The sequence below is a fragment of the Rhipicephalus microplus genome, chromosome 7 (assembly GCF_043290135.1).
Source record: "Rhipicephalus microplus isolate Deutch F79 chromosome 7, USDA_Rmic, whole genome shotgun sequence".
NCBI lineage: Eukaryota > Metazoa > Arthropoda > Arachnida > Ixodida > Ixodidae > Rhipicephalus > Rhipicephalus microplus.
Window position 1 is genome coordinate 132428799 of NC_134706.1, and position 21198 is coordinate 132449996.

The 21198-nt window shown below is 44.6% G+C and overlaps 1 protein-coding gene across 1 annotated transcript in view; it reads right to left on the reverse strand.

The window, feature by feature from the left end:
• Window positions 1-9788: 9788 nt before the first annotated feature.
• Window positions 9789-21198, reverse strand: part of LOC119179066 (pancreatic lipase-related protein 2) — a 42962-nt gene continuing 31552 nt past the window's right edge. Inside the window, exons 6-7 of the mRNA XM_075868299.1 lie at window positions 13561-13752; window positions 9789-10075 (exon numbers count right to left, since the gene is read on the reverse strand). Coding sequence (XP_075724414.1) covers window positions 9825-10075; window positions 13561-13752 — 443 coding nt within the window. The 3' untranslated portion in view covers window positions 9789-9824. The remainder of the gene's footprint in view (window positions 10076-13560; window positions 13753-21198) is intronic.

Here is a 21198-nt window from a genome sequence, read left to right on the forward strand (position 1 = left end):
GTCCACAGTTTCCTTGTGTGCCGCCCATTGAGCCTGTTACGGTATTAAGGCTGATTAACGCTAGCGACTATGTACCATCTGTCCCGCAAGTGGTCGCGACTAAGTTCCTCACAGTGTGACCGGTTTGAAATGGCCGTTGTATATAGAAGTATAAATTGGTATTGAAAAAGGCTTCATTCAAAATGTTATGTGGATATTAACACAAAGCCTGTGTCGCCCTAGGCGAGTCATAAGTGCTGTGTTCCAACTGGCTTAAGTGGACATTGGACACCTGCAGCAAATGTTGGTTGGTTGGAAAGAACAGTAGGTTTCGTTGCTCTTGCACTGTCGGGTACATGGCACAATGAATCGTTGAAGTACACCGGTTAGTATAACAAGTGTTTTCACTGACGTGGTAATTAGTGCATAGTAACTCTCACTCAGTTGGAGCATGGTGATATTTCTAACACAGTACATAGTCACTTCTGCCATATAGTACAAAAAAAAACTACCTACAGCATAACCAACATGTAATGTTCGTAATATACATTCCATTTTAAATCACTTTTCATACGACTTATTTAACTACGCTGAATACAGTGTGTGTGTGTGTGTGTGTGTGTGTGCGTGTGTGTGTGTGTGTAGATTTAAAAGTGACTTTCGTCCAGCAGTTAAAAACTTCACAATCAGCAGTCAAGCACAACTCTGATAGCCGAATTAGCACTGTGCCTTACTTACCCATAGCATGGGAAGAACGCTGACAAACCCGAAAGATTCACCCGTGGTTCGTTTCGGAACGCTGTCTTCTTCTGCCAGCGCTCAATGCCGCGTGCCCGAATGAGCGCAGTGGTGGCACACGGTGATGATGATAGTATCTAGCGTTTGGCGTTTGACTAATAGCGCGAATCTGTTGGAAACTGCGTGACGCAATTAAAATGGTTGGATTGAGTGGCAGACTTTAAAAGATAAATTATTCAGGAAGAGCACACCATAAGAAGACTGAAGCTTTGTTTGGATGTGAGGATATTGTATGCGGCATTTCTGGCAGTGCATGATGAAAACGCCCAACTATAGCATATGAATCCATGAGGCTGCGAAGTAGATGATCACTAAAGCGTCGCTTGCGTGACGTAACAGCACTTCTACTGGAAATTGGTGGCCCATCCGATGCCTTCAGTCTTCGCCGTGGTGGTCGAGTGGCTAAAGTACTCGGCTGATGATCCGCAAGTCGCGGGATTAAATGGCGGCGGCCGCGGCTGCATTTTCGATGAAGGCAAAAAATGCTATCGGCTCTTGTGCTCAGATTTTGTTGCACATTAAAGGACCTCAAGTGGTCGAAATTACCGAAGCCCTCTACTACGGCGTCTTTCGTAATGATATGGTTGTTTTGCTAGGTTAAACCCCACATATCAATCAATCAATCAATCAATCAATCAATCAATCAATCAATCAATCAATCAATCAATCAATCAATCAATCAATCAATCAATAAACAAACCAATGCCATCTGTCACTCTTAAAGTACTCGCTCTATCTATTGCAATAAACTCTCGTTTCCTCACTATTTAAATTTTTGATGGAGGGAAACGCCTAATCTAACGAGAAAGTTTAGACGCTTGAAGGACGCGCAACCACTGGGCGTATGTGTTTATGGAACCCCGAAACCCGTATTATGCATATGTGTTATGGTTCACATGGCCATGCCAGAGGCACAAAGGCACTCAGAGCGAAGTTAAGTATCAGCATTGTGTGATGCCACGACCTTCCTTACCCCCCGTTCTCTGATGACGGGCTGTTATACAATATTAGTCATGTATTCTTCAAATAAACACCGCTCAGTGGTCAGTGTCCCCTCGTATATGCTTTGGCAGGATGGTAGATTATCTTTATCGTATGAAGTAAATAATATCGAACGCACTCGATGAGCTGATTGAGGCTGCTGTTTCTGCACAGTATCAAAGGCTATAGTTTGATATAAAATGGGGAGAGCAATAAAAAAGAGAATGGGCTACCAGCTCACACCTGAGCAAGTGCGTTCTAAAGACATACCGGCATAGATCAGGGACAGGATAAAGATGCCTACGTTACCCAGAAACATGAACCCTTCCTTTCACCAAGACAGGCGTAAAGCCAGGGCTGAGGCATCACAAGCCAAGTACATCGGTCGACAGGACATCGCGTATACAGACGCTGTGGAATACGAAAGCAAAACGACACACATGGCAGTGGCGGTCAGGGAAGACGGCACCCTCATGGCGTGCTGCATAGTCGGTGGTGTCGTGACTGTACAGGCTGGGGAACTGGCTTTATAACATTGTCCATCATATAAAGGTAGTCAGGGTGGTCATCAGCGACTTCAAAAACGCCGTGAGAAATGATGAATCGAGAAGGGTGACGAAGACTGCCGTCCGTATAATAACTGGGTTCTGGGTACTCCTATCAATAAACTTGATAGGAGTACCCAGAAAGCTGATTCTGCTCATCTGGACACCAGCTCAATGCAGACTTTGAGGGAACGAGGTGACTCATTCGGCCACCCATTGTGTAACCTACCGTTCGACCCTCGGAACAGTACTTACGCACGGAACTTCGGGCTCCCGCCGAATTTCCAAATCCTACATAATTTGGTCGCTTCTTCGGAATTGTACAGTTCAAAGTAGACGTATCGTACATACTGCATTGGGCTGTTCAAATTATTGGTCAAATTTTAAACAGCTGCCACGAAATCAGCATGTTTTTTTTCTATAATAACTTTTTTTTTCACAGTTTTGACCCTACAACTTTTTTGTTACACTTCAGCCTCTGACTGTCGGACGCTACGGCGCCATATGTGTCTCAGTTTCTTCTTGTTTATAACCTCTGATGATTGGGCGATTTATAGCTACTTTAAGTCTTGTGGCTGTGTTGTCATTTTTATTACGGGGTTTAAGACTCGAGAGATCTTGCCTACATCTTGTCTCAGCGCTGTGCGTGAAGTTTCATTTGGGGCTTCAGAAAACAGATTACACACAATTCTGTTATTTCTTTCTATTGTTATTTTATTGTTGTAGCATCTCAAATTTATCTGCAACGCGAATTCTAAGTTTTTTTTGCACAGTGATGGCAGTTAGGCCAGACTTTCTTTTAGGGATTATTTTTGTGGTTCAGTTCAGCTTGAGTGCCGTATGTACCCTCACCAACTTACGATAGCTACATTTTATGCTGCACAATACACAAACGCACTTAGATATGCTGGCGTTCCTGCACATCCAAAAATGCGGCACATCCAAAAAACAAGTCTCGTCAATATGAATCAATTCTTTACTGTAACGTGGGCTCAGAGGAGTACCTCAGAGTAGAGTGAGTGAAATCCTACATCTGTTTGAATGAAGCTAAACCACGTTTATTAAACCACTGCTCCATCCGAATTCAGGGCCAAAAAAGTATACGTCCGCATCATAACTGTTTTATTTGTGTCCTAGTTGAGTTGTTTTCGTTCCCTTTCAATTTTTCTTGACCGAATATGCACTTATTATTCAAAATGATGTCGTATGACAACACGCTAGTAAAAGTAGATTTTCCAATAATTTTATGGCTTTGAATGTTCGTTTACGAATTCAAGTTGCAATATATGTCCTTCTTTCGCACATAAGCAATATTTTTGATAGAAGACAACCAATACCGAGATATCGGGCATCAATCTCTTTTTTTAAAAAAATGAGCCTGAATATCTCAACAAGCACCAGCTGAGAACAAAAAGAGGAACAACTAAATCTGTATTGAAGGCTTCGTAGATGCCAAGAACAAGAAAACGTTGCCAAATGTACGAAATGGTGCCCCTTCTGCCTGAAAGGACCACTCGTTGAAGAGATCAAGGCATCGTCATTACGCTCATGTTACAAAGGGGGCAGTTGACCGATTTCGCCGCAAAATGTTCATAGTTTGTTCCTTCACTGTGGTTTATAATTTCTCTACGAGCTAATTCAAGCCCCTACGCAGTGAATTAACCAACCTATAAGATGTAAATCGAGATTTTACTCTGGAATATCGATGACAGTGAGACATATATAATTCTTAGCCACATTTCAGATGTGAGGTATATTGGTGACTTGAGCACACTCGGAAAACAATGTTGAAGTCAGCCCGGCCTTATGGTTACCAGCAAAAAAAAAATGTTGTTCTACTTTCAGTTAAAGTGGAATTGGATTTAAAAAAAAAGAGAAGCTGCACCACAATCCTATTGAACCTTCTTTTTACTCTTATGGCCTTGCTACATCTAATTTTTTTCTTCGGCTTTGTAAAGAAAATATATAATGATTTCTGAACGTGAGTACTTTATAGCACTTTTTTGTTATACTCACAGACGATGCCGCAGTTTCGAAATGCTTGTTTTCCTTGCATTTAGGTGCAAAGCCCCAAAGCCTCTTATAGCGGCACCCGTTCGTTTCTCGTAGTCGTAGTCGTAGTGTGTTACCAGTCTTACCAGTCTTGCCGGTGGGAGATTTCCCCTTTGCGTTGTTCAACAATAAAAGAAAATTCGCAGCGTGCGCGTTAAATAAAAGCCGAATTCTTCTGTCTCTCATTCCCCATTAGCAGCCATTGGCATGTTCCAGTAGGAAACTTTAGTAGAAGTCGAAGCGTTAAAAGCCGACTTCGGCTGTCTCTCATTTCCAGTAGCAGTCATTGTTTACCTCCAAGGTAGTGCCTGGTGAGATTTCTCCTGTGCGTGAATAAACAAAAAAATGTTCAAAACGCCGTTGATTGATGAAATAAACCAACGAAACATTCCAGACGTTTTCTAAAAGCAAAACGAAAAGAAGACGCCAGCTGCCTAACGAAAGGCGCCAGGTGTTTTCTAAAGCAATGGTTTTATAATCAAAACCATATCAATACAGGTTTGTAGTTGCCGATGCTCGTTTCCATCGGTGTGTGCTCGTATGAATAAGGATGTCGAAAGGTGGGCGCGCAGGGCAGTGGTGGCGCGCGCTCGCAGGCAGGACCCTGATGTGAGAGCACGCGAGGCAGAAGCGCGCCGGGAAGCTGCACGATGTCGCCGCCAAGATCCTGCTGTACGGGAACAAGAAGCCACATCAACGAGGCAGCGCCGGCAAGATCCCGCCGTACGTGAACAAGAAAGCGGCCCGTCAGCGTCGGCGAGATCCTTCCGTACGGGAATGAGAGGAAGAGGCAGCACTTCAACGTGCATTTGACGTGCGAGCAGATCTTGAAAACGTTCGACAATGGGAAGCGGCGAGGAAGCGCGCATATCGCCTGGCGAATTAACAGAAGAAAATTTCATGGTATTGCTTCCAGGAGCTTCGCCCAATCTCATCATCATTCTCCTCGTGGATCTGCCGTCAACTTTTTTCTTCTGCTTTTGCATTGAAGTCTCCTATTACTATGCTGTCCAGTCGTCCTAATTTTTGCACTGGTATTAGATGTCCTGCTGGAGTTATATTTGATGGTATTCGCTGTAGTGGCACACTGGTTATAGGGCTTAGATTCTGAACCAGAAGTCGCATGTTCAATTCTGGCCAAAGTGGGTGCACTCCAATTAGGGCAAAATGCTGGAGGACCGTGTACCGCAACTGATCAAGATTGCCGAGATCCTTCACTATTGCACGTTTGAACCATACTGTGGTTTCTACCGCAAAATACGGAAAATTTTATCACATTCTTTTTGTCACGGACGAATGTTGGAGCCTAACCATTCACTATAGACCTTATGCAGAGTCGCTGCCATCTGTCGGCCGTTGTTTGCATAGTTAGAGGCTCCGGGCGGTGCAGTACGCACAGGTTCGCATGTGTTTGCGTAGACGTATATGCAAGGCGTATCGACGTAGGTCATGTATTGGCTGATAATCACAATGCCGACGTATTGCTGCGTCTCTTGCAGCACACAAAGAGGAACTCGGACTGCTCAAAGAAAAAAGTTAAGCCCTAAGCTTTGTCCTTTGTTTTTTCAAGCTGATGGAATTGCGAGCAAGAGCTCCGGCGACTGCTATCAAAATACGTGTTTGAATTCTCCTTTATATGTAAATAATGTGTGCAATAGTATTTGTATTCATGTTCTCATAAACTGCTGCACGCCAAAGCAAGGCAGCTTTTGGAACGTTTTCGCTAACAACCGTTTACCAAATTAAGGCAACTCGTACATTTCACGCAGAAGTCCCCTTCATGTTACGAACTTTATCACAGCTAATTGCGTATGTATACATTTTATTCAATGTGTCTTACACTTGGGTAATGACACACGCTGAATTGGAAGCAAGTGCGCGTCATCGGTTCATTTTGAGAAGGGAGCAACGACGCAGAAGCGTCCTTGTTTTGTGCTGTTTCGTTCTCTCTTCTGAAATGTTACAAGCAACCATTCAGTTGGATGACTTGTGCATGACTGCACATGTTTTTCAAGCATTTGATGCGCTCGCCTCATGCAACGAAATGCAGCCATAAGCCCGTAGCAGCCATAATCCGCCATAAGCCTGTTGCGTGAAGGTCGCGTCTGCGTAAACCATACGAGTCGACCTCACTTCGTAAACAGCTGCTAGCGAAAACATTGCAAAAACTGCTTTATTAGGCATGCATGTAATTCGTGGGAAACCGAACACAAATGCCATTGCACGTCTTATTTGCTTAGAAAAATTAACGTAAGGACGTCTGCCGGGAGCAGTAGCCGGAGCACAATCTGGAAACGTCGTCAGCTTGAAAATATAAGCAATGTTTACGGATTATACCTTTTAGACGCGGAAGCATCTTATACTCGCGCCTTGTAGTGCGCCGTCCGCGCTGTCCGCACCGCTTCTCGAACATTCGACAGCTGACGCGCGCGCATGCGCCGTCGCGCCGTCGCCCACTCTTCCACCATCTGTGCATCCCTTCCTCCTCTACACACCGCGCGCGCTTCACTCCTCCACCATCTGTGCACCCTTCCTCCTCTACACACCACGTTCGACATCTACAATTCTCCTGATTCTCCAGTGGATGCGCATGTGGCGTCGCGCTTCGAGAACATTCAACAGCTGACAGTGCATGCGCCGTCGCGCTGTATATATACTCAAGGTCGGCGCTCGCTCGCTCAGTTTCCGCTCGTCGGTTAGTTTGTACGGCGCGTCGACGTCCAAGGTCGCGGTGAAATGAATTCCAACGAATCCACAAACACAATGATCGACGTCCCTTCGACCAGCGCCGCCCTTTCGCATACGTGTGTACGTGTTCACTCATTTAACACCCCCTCCTACAACCACGTTAACCAATTTAGCCATCGACCCAAGTAAGTCGCAATTTAACACCCCATTTCACAACCACGTTAACCAATTCAGCCATCGACCCAAGTAAGTCGCACTTTAACACCCCGTTAACCAATTATATGCTCCGCATCCTCCTCAGTGTTCCCCCGAGGGAAGCTGCGGGCAATTTTTTAAATTTAACTTCTTATTGCCTGAAATAACAAAGAGCCAAAAGAAATAAAAATTTTTTTAATTTCACGACTTTAAAGAACAACCTTTAATTGATTCTGAAGTAAATTATCTAAAACACAAATTTATTGTACACATTTAAGTATGTCGCGAATTCTTCATATATCAAAGAAGCGAGGACCTTGGAACAAAAAACGTGTTTTAGAACTACGTAGTGTGTCATGTGGCTCATCTTAGATGTGCACACACGAAATGAACAACCATAATGAAGATGGAACTTACGTTACTCCGGCGCAAAAGAATGAAAAAGTGAGAGCTGTTGCACATGCTTCAAGCTTTCTACCATCAGCTACACAAGACTTGCTTCTAGCATAGATTACTTTACTCGAGACAGCGCTAGATTTTGTATGCTGAAATCTACATTCCCCTTGAGGACTTGACAGCTGGCATTAAAGGTGGCATGAATTTCGTGGCTTGCTTGCTTGAAGTTTTTTGGTATGTCGCGAATTTGTGACACTCGGCAGTAAAGGGTTAAGCAGTTCGTATTCCTTTCTGTGTGAAGCAAGGGGCGTAGCAATACGACGACACTGCGGTTATTTGCGTATATACACCACACGTCGATACGTCTTACGTATACGCAAACACACGCAGACCCTGCGTAATGCGTGGTGGTTAGCCCCCCCCCCCCCCCCATGACGGTGTGCACATGGCGGCCGACAGATGGCAGCAATTTCGCATAAATTCTATATTTTCTGTGTATCCCACATTTATTTTTACATACGAACATCACTATCATTTGATTGGTACTGTGCACTATTAAATTGTGTGTATAGGTGTAATTGTGAATTACAAACCTTACACCAAACTTCTTCAAGAATACGTGTGTAACACAGGACATATTCGTTAGTCAGAGCCGCTAATGCTTTTGCAGTTGTGACATCACAAAGGCAATGCTTCACTACTAGTCTAGCTGTGTTTGACAGCATCATAGTGCCTAAAGTTCTCATTTGGGGAATACAGTTGCGGCAGATTTTATTCGATAATAATGGACATTTGGTTCAACTTTAATTCTCTTCAACACCTAATTTCCAGTAATTTACCATTTAATTACCTTCGTACCCTTAATATTTTAATTCACATGTCCCATGATTCGCCCCAATTCACTCTCACCCAGTGTTGCAGTACCGCCTGGATCGGCCCGCCATTTCGCGCCACGTCCGTACACGCCGCCGGTCGCCATATTTCCTTTTTGGTGAGCCATATAAGGCTTTCACTTGAAATGAAGCAGACGATGATATCTTATGGCCGACGTCGTGCTTTAGAAAGTTTACTTCTGTGGCCGAAAGACGTTCGGTATTTTGTGCGTATTCATGGCAGAGATCATTGTGTTCGCTGTGCTGTGACGCTAGCTGTATGCTTGCGCAGTCAACTGATTTCGTATCTTTTGTCATAACGTGCATACCTCGGAATCGAACAGGGATTTAGAGGTCTAAACTATGCTGAATAAAACATAAGAACAGAAACTGATGCAAGAGTCACCACAGACCGAAATAGAGAAGCTCGCTGTAGTCTGGCTACTTGGGTAAACGGCTGCCACAAATGGAGAGTTAAAGCCAAGTTTGAAGTTGTGGGTTCGATCACGGCGGCATTTCAATGAGGGATGTGTCAAAAAGACGTCGACACACATAGTGCAGTACTGGCTGGTGGAAGTTGTCTTTTCGTCCACTTTTCTTTTTTCACTTTACATTAGGCTCATTAGCGCGTGCACCTTTTGTAGTGGCGCACCACCTTTCAACTATGAAGCCATTATAATATGAACATATTCTGACGCCCATTGGCAATGGAAGCTTGTACCAAGCATTGTTACTGCAATATTTCATGTCGCATTGTAAAGCAAGTATACAGAACGCATGTGCTTGTAAAGCATGAAAGCTACTTTCACTGAATTCTCAAGCAGAGTAAGTTCTTTTCACTGTTTTCACAAGCTTAGGCGTTGGTAGAACATCCGCTTGCCACGCAAATGACCCAGGTTCAAGCCCCACTCACACTCAAACAGCCCTAGTTTTTTATCATTTGTTTAATTCATTTGCATCATTTTTAATTACTTGGTCACGCATAAGGCGATGATTTTTTGCTCACAACAAACGACGCCGACGCTGACACCAAAACTTCCGCGAAACGAGCACTTTAACGCTTTCGCGTTAAAACTGTGTCAATCTGGCAACTTGCGGCTAGAGACAGAGGCAAATGAGTACTATGGCATTCAAGAATCGTGGTTAAGCACGTAGTGGCTCTCTTCCAGTGACGTATAAAGCAAATAATATAAAATTAGGAAATAGAAAGTGCAACGAAGCAGAGGACGCCGCAGAACATGAGTCTTTCAATAAGTATTATCCAAATAATTAGAGATGTGGATTGATGCCAAGTTATGAAATGTGTTTTTATTTTTTCTTACTCCCGAATGCAAAACGGTGGTTTGCTTCTAGTCCTGATGTACTGGATTCCACGTCCTTTGGCGCTGATGCTGTAGTATCCCATGGCTCCTTGGCCGGTCGAGCCACTTTCGTGCAGCGACTTCGAGCTCAAGTTGATTTTCTTTGCAATTAGATCTCGTTGGCTGTTGACAGGTTGTGACGTGAATATGCAGTGTTGGTTCGTTATAGATTCGATCATCAATTCATGCGCCCTTCGGTGGCTGCAAGCTGAATGGGAGAAACAGAGCCAGTAAGCTAACTTCTACGGAAGTGATTTGGCCTATGAGACACTCGCGCAATCACAGGCAAAAAGAGACGACATGAAAAACACCGCACCAAACTGGGTAATAAATGTTGGACAAAGAGACGTGCTGCTGCTGCCGGGGTGTCATGATAGTGAAAAAATTGGCAGATACCACTTACAGTGGGAATCGATGATATCAGAAACACGAATAGGGAAGGTTGATCTGTCACTTTAAAATCACCACAACTCTACGAGGTGGAGGTAAATTATGCCGTGCACGACTTCCATGTCATGATTATCATGTTTGGATGTGTCGTTTACCTTTGTCATCTTTTAACGTCACGTGATGCTAAATTCAGTATATGTGAAGCTAGCAAATCAGCCGCGAACACGCTATAAACGTGGTGTGTTGTCATGTTCTGGCATGACACAAGTGTCGTGATTATTATGTCTGCACAGGTCATATACCTTCGTCATCTATTGACGTCACGTAACACCAAATTTGGTATATGTGGCGCTGGAGAAACAGCAGCGAAAGGCCCAATGAAAAGCCCAATACACTCCAACGTGCCGTTGACGTGCACGCACGCAGAGCGCAGCGACGCTATGTATACGTTAGCAAAACACGAGAACTCTATAGTCTCACGCCAGGCGCGACCAGTGTTCATCTGCGCGGCCCAATGGCAACCGGCGCCAAATGCGATATGCTGCCTTTCGTGCCGATGCACTACCCAGACAACATTGCGTCTCTCCCTGTTCTCGTGATGGTGGGACGTCGTACGCGCTGAAACACGCATGCGTCAAAGCAATGCAGAGCGGCGCGCGCCTGCGGGTATATGGCAGGACCGGCGCCTTGCGTGGCAACGCTGGTGGACCCAACGAAACGAACGCCGGTGCGCACGCGCGTCCAGTCACGTCGAAATGTATTGGCACTTTCTATGTGGCATGTAGTCATGTTGTAACATCACACGCATCTCATGATTATCATGTTTGCACCAGTCGCATACCTTTGTCATCTCTTGACGTCACGTAATACCAAATTTGGCATATGTGAAGCTAGCGAAACGGCCGCCAGCGCATCATGAGCATGGCATTTAGTCATGTTGTTACATGACACGCATCTCATGATTATCATGTTGACACCAGTCACATACCTTCGTTATTAATTCACGTAACATACTACCAAACTTTGTACATGTGACGCTAGCGAAACGGCCGTGAGCGCATCATGAGCGTGGCTTGTAGTCATGTTGTTACATACCAAGCATGCCATAATTTTCATGTCAGGGTCTGTCGCTTGTGTTTAGTATGCAATCATCTCATACCTTACAAGTTTTGCAACATGCCATGTGAACGAAGCCACCGCAAGAGCAGCAGGACCAATAGAATCATGAGTTTCATGACATGCATATCTTGATTTTCATGGTATGACTAGTCAAATATGCTTGTAATAGAGTCATGGTATGCCATACCAAGTTTGGTATCGATACCATTATCCAAGCGGCCAGGAGAGCTAAAAGTCATAGGCGCCAAGATAAATAGATAGAGAGATAGATAGATAGATAGATAGATTAGATAGATGGATAGATAGATAGGTAGATACGCTCAAAAAGGCTGAAGTTTGCTAAGAAATGATTTGCATTGAGAACAACCAACATGTGCTGAATGCCCAAGCTGCCCTCTTTCCCGGACACAGCTAAGTCAGGGATGGCTAGGCGAAGAAGTGGTCACAGTTTTTGGGATATTTTGTCTAAGAAAGCCTTGGTGGTTATTTGTCGTGAGAGAACGTATTCTTGTTGCATATGTGTACGGCGGCACTATAAGCACGTAAAAATGCTACCAATTCTATTTACCACAGGAACTGGTGTCATTTCACAGAAACATCGTTCAAGTTCTGGCAGCGTCAGAAGTGTTTCGCGCACGTCTACGCTGAACTTTTCAGTAGCGACCTTCACGACCTTGTCTCGCCAGAAAAAGTGAAAGCCACTAATAGCGACATTCGAAAAACATAGTCTTTGACGTGTTGTAAACATCCCGATCCTCCAATTTCTAGAGACTCCGCTTGAAGATGCTATCGTAGTAATATTTCGTCGAACACTCTTGATTTTGTTACGTTCCCCAGGAACCATTTGCATAACTCAGATTGAGCTCCACTGCCGTCTTTCGCTGCTCGTTAATGTAGGTTTGTGAGTTAGAGGAACGGATTGGATACTATCGGAGGAAAAAAGAAGTCGATGATGGTACGGAGTTTAGTAGAAAAAAAAGTTTACAGAGACAAAAATGGATCCGGCTTGCGCAACTAAAGGTAGAATGATCGTTAGAACAGGTATTGTTGCTTATGTGGGCATATAGAAGAACGGACAAGAGTGATGGCGATTGTATGTGAAGTCCAGGGTTCGAAGGAAGTCCCTCTGGTCGAGAAACAATTCATGGCGGGAAATAGTAAGCATTGATCGATCATAGCAAAAGAGGCAAGGCCTCCGTAGCAGGGCCTACACGTCACTTCTGTTTTTATTTCAACGTTTAGTTGGTGCGGACCCTTTCCCGCCGCATAATGTGTGTGTGTGTGTCTGTGTGTGTGCGTGTGCGTGTGTGTGTATGTGTTTTGTTTGTGTGTGTGTGTCTGTGTGTGTGTGTGTGTGTGTGTGTGTGTGCGCGCATCACCTTCTCTCGTTTCTTCGATCTTGGTTTCGCCCGCTTCCCATGATTGCGTTTGCTTCTTCGTATCTGTCCCATTCGGTCAGACTCCATGTGCTGCTAAGTGTAGCCTGACTTGTTTTATGTTCACGTTATTAGCGAAATTTCTCTCCTAGATTTTCGAATGTTTGGTATTTTGATTATTTGGGTGTGATTATAGAATTCATTGTTATTCAATGTGAATGCATGTACACGAATTTTGTACAGCTGTGTTTACCGAGTAGTGGCTAGTTTTTCTGAGCGTTGATGCAAAGGCAGCAGCCTATATTTTCCGATCTATCACGCAATGTTTATTCAGCCAACTTCCTAAAAAATGGTGTCAAAAGTATCTGGACCATTAGCCTGTGTGGCTACCCTGTGACCATTAGCCTGTGTGGTATAATCCGATCTGTTACATAAGTATTTTAGTACATGTTGGGAGCACTGGGGCAGTTAGTGTGATTAGAATCTTTATACAAATTTTATGAAAGGGTACCATTTTGAGGTATATTACATTTAAATAAATACACTTGACAATAAATTCGAAATTGCTGTACAACCCTGAGTAGACAAGTGACACAATACAACTAAAGGTAAAAATTTTCACTTTGAGAACAACAGCTACATTTTGAACTCGCCGTACAGAGAACAAGAGTGGTACTGTACAAATGCAGTGAAACGGCTGCATTATTTACGAGATTTATCATTATTATATACGTTGATTCTTGCCGTTTTAACCTGTGAGGCATGGGCTTGGCTGATTTTCGCCAAAATAGTGTCGGCTGTTGCTCACCGATACGATGACATCCTGGCTGCTCCGATCCTCCGTTAGGGAAGAAATCAACGTCACCCACTGAAGCAGCGAGACCAAACTGAAGGTGTTCCAATTGGCCCATGTTAGTGTGAATTACGTCCACGAAGTCAGCATCACCTCTGGACACGGACACATTAGTGCCTTCGAAGAGAGGTCCGGCTGGGTCAAGAGCTAGGCCACAGAAAAGAGATCAACAAGGTTAGGAGCTTCACATGATGCTGAAACAGAATCAAATGCGCAAAGTGTACAAGCATGGCATGGTGTTACGGTCTGTGCCTATCATGCATTGGTTAAGCGAAATTTCGTTTGAACTAAATCTAAAAGCAGACATCTCTATCGAGAAACATCGTTCAAGAAATGCAGTCGACTAAGGTTGCACGGCGGGCTGTGTTCTGTGTCTTCTTCTCTGTCCCGTCCTGAATGCGCTATACCTCGGACAACATCGTTCAAGGAGGCTGCCTAAGACAACGTCGTGGGCTGCTTTCAGGTGAGGATGAGTAGGCCGAGCCAGAGAACCACATCGTGGGCCTTTTGAAATGAAAGTTTAGTTTTATTCATAAGAGGAAACTGGGGAAAAGTATCACCATCTCCCGCTAAAGGGACCCATGTGTAGATATGAAAAAGCGGGCGTTCATTTCATACTGGTGGTAGTGTTGATGCTGGCACTCATCGCGACGTTGCCGAGGAGGGAGACCTAGGGAGACGCCCCGCAGTGATGGACCGGTGTTTTCTACTAGAACATGTCAATCACTGTGCGTAATGAGAGACAGAAGACTCCAATTGGACACAGAGACCTGGAGTACACTTGTGGTTCATGCGCAAGCTGCGAATTTTCATTTTCAGCAACTCACAGGAGAAATCTTCCACCAGCATTATCTTGAACGTAAAGACACAGTGCAATATATATATATATATATATATATATATATATATATATATATATATATATATATATATATATATATATATATATATATATATATATATATATATATATATATATATATATATATATATATATATATATACGGGGTGGGCAGTGGACAGTTGTGCAGAGCGAGCAGTCGGTGTTTTCAATCAAGAAACTCACTAGCAGACGCTGCGGCGTCGCCGTTGTGAGGTGACATATGGCGGGAGCGTAGAAGAGGAGGGGCAGAAGTGCGTATGCGCACAGACACGAGCGTTTTGTTTAGCGCCCTGTCTCACCATATACAGCTTGTTAACCTATAACAGTTTTTGCCTAATAGGAGGAATTCCCAACAGCTCATTGATATTGTATAGACAGACAGACAGACAGACAGACAGACAGATAGATAGATAGATAGATAAATAGATAGATAGATAGATAGATAGATAGATACATATAATGGTTTTGGGGTGTTAAACTCCAATGAATATATTATTAAGTGATAAAGATTGATTAGAAGTTCAATAGTTCGTACAAAAGAACTGAGTGTATATTACCTAGTGAGTTGCTTATTTTTACTTATGTTTCATTCGGGTTTCGCCCACAAAGCCTGTCTGGAATGCTTAGCGAAAACTGCGCCTCATTGTTTGAGAAAGTTCACAATTATTGTAGATCGCTCTATTAAGATTACACACAAGATGCGAATAGTTGAAATTATTCCACCGCACAGACAAGGCCCCAACAGTGGTGGAAGTGGTGCCAAAAGTGAACTCTCCTTAGTGCTTTCGATCTTTTTTTTCTTCTTTTCTTTCTTCTTTTCTTTTTATACACCTAGCCTGGAACACGACTTTTGTGTTGACCCGTTACAAAGGGCAAAGACACAAATCATCATCAACATTATCATCATACGAAGTTGTAGCTTTATGCTGGATACATCGATTGTTGCACAAACACTAAGTAAAGGGACACTGAAGGCATGCCAGTGGTAGAGTAAGTGCCTTTTGGCTAAGTGTAAATCTATCAATTTTTCTAAGACTAATTTACCAAAGCGGGTTTACCTGGTACAACGGTTTATCGGCCCCCGACAGAAAAAACTGGGCAAATCCCACGTACAGTGGAAATCGATGATATGCGTCGCCAGCTTTTCCTTGTCTCCAACCTAGGCTCTATCACGAATAAGAGCTCTGCGACCAACCAACTCGACAGTGCACCTCTTGACATCCTAGCTCGGGAAAGACATTGTCCCGACGATGCAACTTTACCCTCCGCCAAGCCGCCCAATTTCCCGCTTCCCACGGGCTCTGTGACCCCTCACCCCGACTACTCTAGCAGTGACAACCCCTACTTAGACGCCGAAAGGCCGTACACACACACACACACACACACACACACAAACACACACACACATACATGCATACATATATATATATATATATATATATATATATATATATATATATATATATATATATATATATATATATATATATATATATATATATATATATATATATATATATACGGGGTGGACAGTGATGGTTGTGGAGCGTGAGCAGTCGGTGTTTTCAATCAAGAAACTAACTGACTAGCAGATGCTGCGTGCGTCGCCGTTGCGAGGTGACATATGGCGGAAACGTAGGAGAGGAGGTGCAGGGAGTGCGTATGCGCAATGGGCGTGTAAGCGCTACGTGGAGATGCCTAGGGAGAGTGAGGGTGGAGTGGGCTCTAGCTAGCAGACGCTACCTGCGTCGGCGTGTTGGCAAGGAAGAGGGAATGCATAGAAAAGAAGAGAGAGCGGGAGAAGACGCGCAGTTAGGGTGGTCACGCCTTACGCCGGATTGAGCTCGACCATTAAAAGGTTAGCATTTAAAAGCTGCTGTTTAAAAATAGCCGTATTAAGCCGAATATAGTTCACCAGAGTGTAAGTGCTCTAATGAAGTCTTTTATGAAGTTATGGAAATGCGGTACGCCAATACAGTGAGGCAGTACGCTAGCGCTTCACCTTTCCCGCTCGTTGTGATTTCGTCACTCCAATTTCCAGTGGCAGTGTGTTCCCTAAAGTGCAGGCTCCTCAGCAGCAATTAGCATATGCTTACCGGCCAGAATGCCGCAGTGATTGTGTGAAAAACTTTTGTGGTGTTAAGGTGCCATCAATGGCAAAAGCATAACCACCCGTACAGAAGGAGTGGTACCATATTGTACCGTATTTGCGTACCTCATTTCAGTATCTGTCTAAAAGACACAAAAAATTAACGGCGGAATTTATCTGTAGGCTTTTGCTTCTTCACGAAATATTCGCTGCAGCAGGGCACTAGGCAATCACAGGAAAGAAAGGTGCTCGTATCTCTTTTGTGTTCTGTCTTGCCCCAAATTTCAGAAAAAAGATGTGCAAATTAATACATGGAGTGACCGTAAAAGCCCGGGCTCTAATAAGGAACGGCTACAGTAGGGGCTGTACTGTGCCGGCACATATATAAATGTCAGATATGCTGTACGTTTGTGCAATATAATGTCAGACACTTTTGAAAAAAGGAACACAAATGGCACGCACAAAGCGCGGCAATCTAGCCAAAGAACAAGCCTCTTCAAACAATCCCAGTTTAGTCTTTATAAGCTGCGATTAGAAATTGCGACACATGTTGGCGGGTTGTATTTACGCAATAATATTCGCGTGTAAATAACCTATGGCCGTTTGCCTTCTCGAAAGAAATGAGTCATAATTCAGTTTGATTAGATTTCGAGACAGATTGCAGCGGTGGCATTATTGCCCAAGTAGCGCCTTGCGGGCTATTATGCAGTCACCCGAATACTAATTAGGTAGTAAAGTGCGCTCTTAAAATTTCGGTCTTAAAATTAATCTGCAGAAAACGAAAGTAATGTACAACAACCTCAGAAAAGAGCAGCGCTTCGAGATATGTAATAGTGCACTTCAAGTTGTAAAAGACTATGTCTACTTAGGGCAGGTAATAACCGCGGAGCCGAACCACGAGATTGAAGTAACTAGAAGAATAAGAATGGGGTGGAGCACATTTGGCAAACACTTTCGAATTATGACAGGTAAATTGCCACTATCCTTCAAGAGAAAGGTATATAACAGCTGTATCTTGCCGGTACTTAGCTACGGAGCAGAAACCTGGAGACTTACAAAGAGGGTTCAGCTTAAATTGAGGACGACGCAGCGAGCAATGGAAAGAAAATTGGTAGGTGTAACCTTAAGAGACAAGAAGAGAGCAGAGTGGATTAGGGAACAAACGGGGGTTAAGGATATGTTAGCTGAAATCAAGAAGAAGAAATGGACATGAGCCGGGCATGTAGCGCGTAGACAGGAAACCGCTGGTCGTTAAGGGTAACTAACTGGATTCCCAGAGAACGAAAGCGGGTTAGGGGGAGACAGAAGGTTAGTTGGGCAGATGAGATTAAGAAGTTTGCGGGTATGAATTGGCAGCAGCAAGCACAGGACCGGGTTAACTGGCGGAACATGGGAGAGCCCTTGTCCTGCAGTGGACGTAGTCAGGCTGATGATGATGATGATGATGATGATGAAAATGCGAGCATCGCACTTTACTATACGACTGGCCGAGTGGTTGGAGTCTTCTATAAGGGCGAAGTGGCGAGTTCAGCAAGAATTGAGCAATGTGGGTGAACCGCACTTGAGGTGCAAGCTCGGTCTGCTTAGCTTTTACAACCCACACAACATACCCCTGTTGGAAATGCACGTGCCCTTTTGGTAGATTGTGAAGGAAGAAGACGACGTGACTGAGAGGCGCTCGTGAAGTGTGTGGCCTGTGTGGCGTATTTGTAGCCTGTGTAGCTTGTGTTTTCTTGAACGTTAAGTAAATCTTTCCCTTTCTACAACGTCTCGGGTGCTTCAAGGACGCCGGAAGCTAACATTTCAGACGTGGAATCGCCATCCAAGCGCCACTGTGAGAAAATGGATTTGCTCAGTCAGCGAAGCCTGTTAACGCAAGCCTAATGGAACACACCCACAAACGAGTCAACCCGACTGGTGGTGAGACGCTGACCTTGACCATGGAGACAACATCACAGCTCGTGAACTACTAAAAGCTATCCAAGAAAAAAAAATGGCAGGTCCCACGTACAGTGGAAATCGATGATATGTGAAGCACGAATGAAAAAAGTTCATATGGCCTTTCAAAATCAGAGAACGTTACTAAGTGGGGGTAAATGATGCCGTACATGACTTCCGTGTCATGATTATCATATTTTGATGTGTCGTTTACCTTCGTCATCTACTGACGTCACGTGATACCAAATTTTTTATATATGGAACGAGAGAAACATTAGCGAGCTCACTATGAGTGTGGTATGTTGCCATGTTTTTACATGACACGCGTGTCAGGATTATCATGTTTGCGTCAGTTATATATTTTGTCATCCCTTAACGACACATAACACCGAATTTGGTATATGCGGAGCTAGCAAAACGGCCATGAGCCAATAATGAAGGGCCCAATACACTCCAATGTAGCGTCGACGCGTGCGCACGCTGGGCACAGCGACGCTACGTTAGCGAAACGCAAGCACACTATTGTCTGACGCCAGGCGCGACCAGCATCTGTCGGCGCGGCCCGACAACAACCGGTGCGAAATGCGACTTGCTGCATTTCGCGCTCATGTGTTACCCAGACAACAGTGCGTCTCCCTCTTTTCCTGCCGGAGGGACGCTTGAAGCGCTGCAACGCATGAGTCAAAGCCATGCAGCGCAGCGTGCGCCTGCGAGTATACGGCAGGCCCACTGCCTGGCCTGTCAACGCCGGCTTGACGCGAAGAAATGAACGCCAGCGAACACGCGCACCACGTCACATTGAAATGTACTGGCGTCTTGACTGGGGCATGTTGTACATTTCTAACATGACACGCATATCACGATTATCATGTTTGCACCAGTGACATACCTTCGTGAGTTATTTGCGCCACGTATTACCAAATTCGGCATATGTGAAGCTAGCGAAACGGCCGCGAGCGCATCATCAGTATAACATGTAGCCATGTTTTCGCATAACACGCATGTCGTGATTATCAAGTTTGGATGTCTCATTTGCCTATGTCGTCCGTTCGCGTCACGTAATACCGAGTTTGGTACATGTAAAGCTAGCGAAACGGCCGCGAGCACATCAAGAGCACGGCATGTAGTCATGTTGTTACATGACATGCAGCTCATGTTTTTTAATGTTTGCACCAGTATCATACCTTTTTCATCCATTCACGTCCCGTAATACCAAATGTGGCATTGATTGATTGATTTGGGGGGTTTAACGTCCCAAAACCACCATATGATTATGAGAGACGCCGTAGTGGAGGGCTCCGGAAATTTTGACCACCTGGGGTTCTTTAACGTGCACCCAAATCTGAGCACACGGGCCTACAACATTTCCGCCTCCATCGGAAATGCAGCCGCCGCAGCCGGGAATCGAACCCGCGACCTGCGGGTCAGCAGCCGAGTACCTTAGCCACTAGACCACCGCGGCGGGGCCCAAATGTGGCATAAGTGAAGCTAGCGAAACAGCCGCCAGCGCATCATGAGCGTGGCAAGTAGTCATGTTGTTACATGACACGCGTCTCATGATTATCATGTTCGCACCAGTCACATACCTTTAGCATTCATTCACGTACCATAATACCCAATTTGGTATATGTGACGCTAGCGAAACGGCCGCGAGTGCATAATGAGCTTGGCATGTAGTAATGATCTCACATGACAAGCATGTCATAATTTTGATGTCAGGGTCTGCCTCTTGTGTTCAGCATGCAATCACGTCATACCTTACCAGTTTTGCAATATATCATGTGAACGAAGCCACCGCTAGAGCAGCAGGACCATAAATGTAAATTATGACTTTCATGACATACATATATCTTGATTTTCATAGTATGACTAGTGAAATATGTTCTTGATACAGTCATGTTATGTCATACCAAGTTTTGTATCGATGCCATTATCGAAACGGCCAGAAGTGCGAAAAGTCATAGGCGGCTAGATAGATAGATCCATAGATAGATAGATAGATGAATAGATAGATAGATAGTTAGATAGATAGTTAGATAGATAGATAGAAAGATAGATAGATAGATACTTTCACAGTCGCCGAAGTTCGCAAAGAAATGCTTCGCATTTAAAAGGACCGTCTACTATTGACCCTGCTGGGACTACTGACTCTACGGGCGCAACCTCAGCCAGCGGCAACGTTTCAGGTAATTCCTGACTTCAGCCACAACATCGGCGTTTTCGCCGGCTCCGAAGACACTCGTTCGGCGCGCGAGTGGATCTAGAATAATCGTCGAACATCTAACCTTCCCGCGTGGCCAGCAGCGACACCGTGAAAACAGCCCAGGCGCAATTGATAGGAGCTGCCAAAGACTGGTACCGTTCGAGGAGTTCCCAGATGGCGTCATGGGAGGAGGTAGAGGCACGCTTCCTTCAGACCTTCGTCAGCCAGACTCGCGTTCCAGAACGGTGGCGCAGGATGCTAGAGTGCGTGCAGCAGCGTAATGAGATCACGGCTGCCTACTTCCTCTCTAAGCTGCCTCTTTGCCACGAACTCACCCTGGACAACAATCCGTGAGAGCAAGTTCTATCGGGGCTGAGGTCACCCGAATTCTGCATCATGCTCTTGGGTCGGACGCATCAAGATGACGCCGACCCACTGCGCGACACATTGGAGCATGAACGCATCAAACTGGAATGACAA